The 5,126-nt window shown below is 35.3% G+C and overlaps 1 protein-coding gene across 1 annotated transcript in view; it reads left to right on the top strand.

The window, feature by feature from the left end:
* The first annotated feature begins 658 nt into the window (after positions 1 to 658).
* Positions 659 to 5,126, top strand: part of LOC119837482 (hemicentin-1-like) — a 13,098-nt gene continuing 8,630 nt past the window's right edge. The window contains exons 1-6 of the mRNA XM_038363075.1: positions 659 to 850; positions 1,738 to 1,885; positions 2,634 to 2,734; positions 3,051 to 3,210; positions 3,631 to 3,743; positions 4,102 to 4,242. Of these exons, the coding sequence (XP_038219003.1) occupies positions 703 to 850; positions 1,738 to 1,885; positions 2,634 to 2,734; positions 3,051 to 3,210; positions 3,631 to 3,743; positions 4,102 to 4,242 (811 nt within the window). The 5' untranslated portion in view covers positions 659 to 702. The remainder of the gene's footprint in view (positions 851 to 1,737; positions 1,886 to 2,633; positions 2,735 to 3,050; positions 3,211 to 3,630; positions 3,744 to 4,101; positions 4,243 to 5,126) is intronic.

The following is a 5,126-nucleotide window of genomic DNA, read 5'->3' as shown; positions in this document are numbered from 1 at the left end:
GGTAAATAACTCTCAGTAAACTTCAACTTTCAAGCAATGCAAAGTAAAGTAATATTGCTCGATGATCAAAAATATTATATATTTTCACTTAAAAAAAGCACAAAAACATCATTGAGTTATATTTAACATAACATTTATGAATTCTAGTACGCTTTTATTGCTTCATCTGTGTGTTTGTACGCTTATATGCAACCGACTCCTTTAGACCCGAATATGGCGCAATTCAAACGGCAGACACTAAAATTTTATAAGCATATTTTATTATCATGATAAGCCAGAATTAAACAATTGATTGGCCTTACATAGTCTGTATATGAGCAAGTAAGACAATTTCATATAATTCTATCTTCAAAGCGTGTTTTCTATTCCTATTGGTATTTTAATTACATTTATTTGATTTTGGTGATATTTTATAATTTGCAAGTAACCCATTATATGTGCCCCATTATTTTCAATTCATATCTACTCGAAAAGTAATAGTGCCTAAAAGGCATCAGTTGATGACATAGCATTAGAAAATTTCCTTACCATTGTACGAGCTGCGTACATAGCAAGTTGCTTGCCTGTGATGGTGTGCTATGTCGGCAGCAGTAGTGTCTACGTTTTCGCAGCGCTATTTGATTTTATTTCAATTTCTGTTTCGCCAAATTTTATTTCAGAGTCATAAAAGGAAAACCGAAGCCTAATGTCACTTGGTACTTCATGCAACAAAAAACGTCTGCTTACATAAAATTAGCAAGCACGGGTGAAAAATTGCACATAGACAATTTGAATGCAGATAATACTGGCCTCTATAAATGTGTGGCGGAAAACTCTGAAGGAAATGATAACCACCAAGTCAACGTATCACGTGAGTAAATTCTAAAAAATCTCACTATATAATTTATTGAATTTAACCGATGCAGTTGATGGCATTTTGCACAGGTTTCAAACGACAGAAGGAGGAGGGTTATAAATATATATATTTTTTTTTTTTATCTGGACCACGAGATAAATGATCCTCTTGTAAATCACCGAAGGTGCTATTGAGTCTTTTTTTTATGTCACAGTCGGCAATGGAGCTAGTGGGACGCCTGATGGTAAGCGCCACCACCGCCCATGAACAATTGTGGAGGCATAAGGTCCATTGCAGACCTAACGCCTCTACAAATGGATTGCCGACTTTAAATTGGGAAAGGAAAAAGAAAGGATTTTTGAGAGGAATAAAGGACAGAAAGGACAGGACTAGGAAGGGATAGGAAAAGGATATGGGCCTCCGGCTCCCCCACTCACCGAACGAAACACAGCAATATGCTATTTCACGCCGGTCTTCTGTGGGGGTGTGGTACTTCCCCGGAGCGAGCTGGCCCAATTCGTGCTGAAGCATGCTCGACTACCACATACAGAGAGTTATGTTTAAAAATGCGTATTTGATGCGTATTTTGAGCGTTACTACTTTGTACGTTTTGTTTAAAATTGTTATTACGTCATATTCTCTGCAGCAAAACTTGAGTCCCTATGCTTACAGTTTTACTGGAGAGATAACAGGAGTTAGACATAATTTATGAGTAACATTTGTTCCTAATTCCTTATGTGATGTCTTGGTGTATAAGTTTATTTCGTCATAAAACTGTCGCGTTGTATCTAGACCTAGCCATCCTCAAATTAATTTTTACAAAGGCAATAAGTTAATTAATTTTAATATTAATTAATAATAATATTAAGCTTTCCTTTTGGATCCCTCCTAAATTACAACAGAAGGAATAGTAGCAGTAGAAGCGGGGGCGCCCGTACACTTAGATTGTATCACACAAGATTCGTCCGGTCCTCGCGTGCGCTGGTATTTCAATGACAAAGAAATTCTAAATGGTGGAAGATATCATATTTATATTAATCACACTTTAAGGTAAGCCCTTTCTGCATATTGACATATTGTTCTAATTTTATGATTATTATAGTTATTGCGCAAATAAAAATGCCACATTCAAGGAAACTCAATTGTGATTCTAGCAATATTATAAAACCGCAAGTTTGCCACACTGTATGGACACGAAAACCACTGAACCGATTTTGAAGATTTTTGACTCAATACTAGTGATGTTTCGCACTTAGCAAAATTACAAATAAGCTTTAAATAGAGACTTTACTTTTTGTTTGGTGGTTCAACGGAACACGTCACGTAAATTGTTTTTTGTGTAGTTATAAGTAGATACTCTTTGACTGTACATTAAGTTGCTGTGTTGGATTAGTTTTTACGTAAGTACCGATGTTTTTTGTACATGTAAATCATTGGAACACGGAGTTTTTTTTTTACCGAACGAAACACAGCAGTATGCTATTTCACGCCTGTCTTCTGTGGGGGTGTGGTACTTTCCCGGTATGAGCTGGCCCATTTCGTGCCGAAGCGTACTCGACTACCACATACAATACATTACATTAAATGATTTAGTATCAATTTCAGTTATACCAGTACCAGATTGTTCAATAAAACAAAAACATTCAATTACAATGTTACAATACTACTGTTTAAGCAAAATACCTTAGATTAAGAAATGGATAAAACTAAATGACGCAAAGGTTCACTTGCTCTCATAGAGGTGTCTTCATCATGTTGCGTCGTAAAAGAAAAGTCACTATGCTACCTTTTGTTTCAGCTTCCTATCAAAACCAAGAGATGCCGGTGTATATAAATGTGAAGTGTTAGGTGGCCTTGGCAATAGTAATAGGACATATCATTTAGAAGTGCAAAAGCCTGGTAAGTTTACTATAATCGTTTACCAGTTCAATTATGAATTGATGCACTATGTGTTGAATAAATTTAAGGCATATAAAAATTCGATGCTATTGTATTACAATAAAACAAGAATTTTGATTATTGTTGTACATAATTCTAAAACTAAAAATTAAAAATAATTTAGGCCTTGACAAGTCTTCATGTATTGCTTAATATTCTGTATACTTTATAAGCAACGAATAATATAAATAAATGCACTTTTATAATTACCTCATTTAATTCTTATTGGATTAATAATATTTTATTTTTCAATAAAAATATAATTATTTTATTTCAGTTCCAGTCTCTATAACAGCACCGCTTAACGTCGATATAAATTTGCTTAAGGGTGATTCTGAAACCTTAGTATGCAATGCAGTTGGAGTGCCTGCACCTACAGTTCAATGGGCTTATCTGAATTTCGACGCTAACGTTACTCGAACATTTAACATCGACAAGTAAGTAATTATATAAATCATAAAAAAGAAAAAAAGTATTGTCTTGACTCAAAACGTTTTTCAACTTGGTGGCTTTATATTGAGAATACTATAGTAAATACATGTATATAATAGCTGTCTTCATATTGCATTCGCTAAAAATTCGTTAAGAAAGTGTTCTTATAAATCAATGGATTAATAAAATATAAAAACAGTGTTCCTTATGCACATAAAACCGAAAGAGTAGAAGAAATTCGATTGCTGAGGTGGGATCACGGGAGGTTGAGATGGTAGGCGTTGCTACGGTTTGGCAAAAGACGCGGCTTCGAATCCCGCCTCGTGATCGAATTTTTTCTGTTCTTTCAAAATTTCTCATTTATAAAAGCATTTCGATGCTATAAAACTCAAAATTAAGTACTAAATTGCTTAATTTCGTTACAGGTCAAGGGATTTGACTTTAACTGATGTTGATGTTAACGATGCTGGATATTACACATGCATTGCGAATAATGGCGGACGGAACATGTCACTCACATATAGGGTTTATGTTAATGGTACTGTTCTATTGGTCAAAGATTTATCTATGTTATTTAGTTACTATTTATAACTTAAGAATGGCTAAGAATTTAGCCATGTCAGTCTCGTTGGACCACATTTGGGGACACACCCCTTCGATTAGAATAATATTGGTACGTTAAAATTTAACGAACAAGTATAATTCTCATGTCACAAAATAAAGAAATAAAATTATACCTCCCTCAGAACTATTGTGCGTATAGATTCCTTTTTCTTTTAGGTGATAAATGTTAGATTCATTCAAGTCAATGAAATTAAAAAGTACGTTATAGTTATTTTTTTGGTTACCTCATTAAATCAAGCCAACCTGAAGCAATAACAATTACATGTTTCCAGTTCCACCAAGCATTGACAAACCACCTAAAAAGGTAATTGAAGCAGTAATTGAGGATAGAATACTGGTGATACGTTGTGATGCTCACGGCACTCCTGTCCCAACAATCAAATGGCAAAGAAACGGAGCCGATCTTGTTATGGGTAAGTTCTTATTAAACGAGTTTTCTAAGGAGAATGCTACTGGTGTATTATCTGTATCATCATTGGCCTCTCGCGTCTATTTCAGACGATCTTAGTAGTCTATTGAGATCTACTACATTTCTTTTAATAGCTATGTAAAGTAATACGCGACGCACAGGTGTGCCATTTGGGACACCTGAGTTCTCCTTGGGTTGTCAAGGGGGACGCGGACGAATCTGACAAGTACCCGTGGCCCCTTCATCAATGCGGCTTGACGAAACACAGTGGGGTTTCAGTCGGTTGGCTTTAACACGCACGGTCCACTTAAAAAAATGGTTATGAATGGAGATTGGTAATTTTAATTGGGTGTAAAGTTTTTTTTACTCTACCAATTTTAAAAACAAGGATTGGTCGTAGTTTTTGCAATTTTCACGTAATTTAACCTTCGCGCAACTCCATACGTTATTTAACCTTTGAAGTATGTATTATAGCCATACCAAGTATATTTATTATGTGTTTGTGATGCAAATATGGTATTGCATACTCCTATAGGCGCTGATCATTTTCATTCATCCTTCCTACACCCTCTATACCCAGATAATTGAGAACCCTCAGGATTACTCTTTCTGCGCAAGGTTTGGATGAATATTGAGATTTCAATTGTATCGTTCCGATCTGAATTGGATTTCAGCAGCGGTGTATCAGTCATCCAGGTTTTCTGGTTTCAACGTTTTTTATTACGTGGCAAGAAAAGAAATCTGTGTATTTTAGACTTATCCCCCTTTTTACCTTTACCTTTTACCTTTTACCCCACGATACGGGCCAGATGTTTTTGTACCAGCTTCAGTAATCGATTCTTTTTGAGACGCAAACGGGTAATCAGCCTTCAGTTTACTACCCTGATA

The sequence above is a fragment of the Zerene cesonia genome, chromosome 27 (assembly GCF_012273895.1).
Source record: "Zerene cesonia ecotype Mississippi chromosome 27, Zerene_cesonia_1.1, whole genome shotgun sequence".
NCBI classification, from domain to species: Eukaryota; Metazoa; Arthropoda; class Insecta; order Lepidoptera; family Pieridae; genus Zerene; species Zerene cesonia.
The sequence above is the reverse complement of the archived record's forward strand: the minus strand, read 5'-3'. Positions and strand labels throughout refer to the sequence as shown.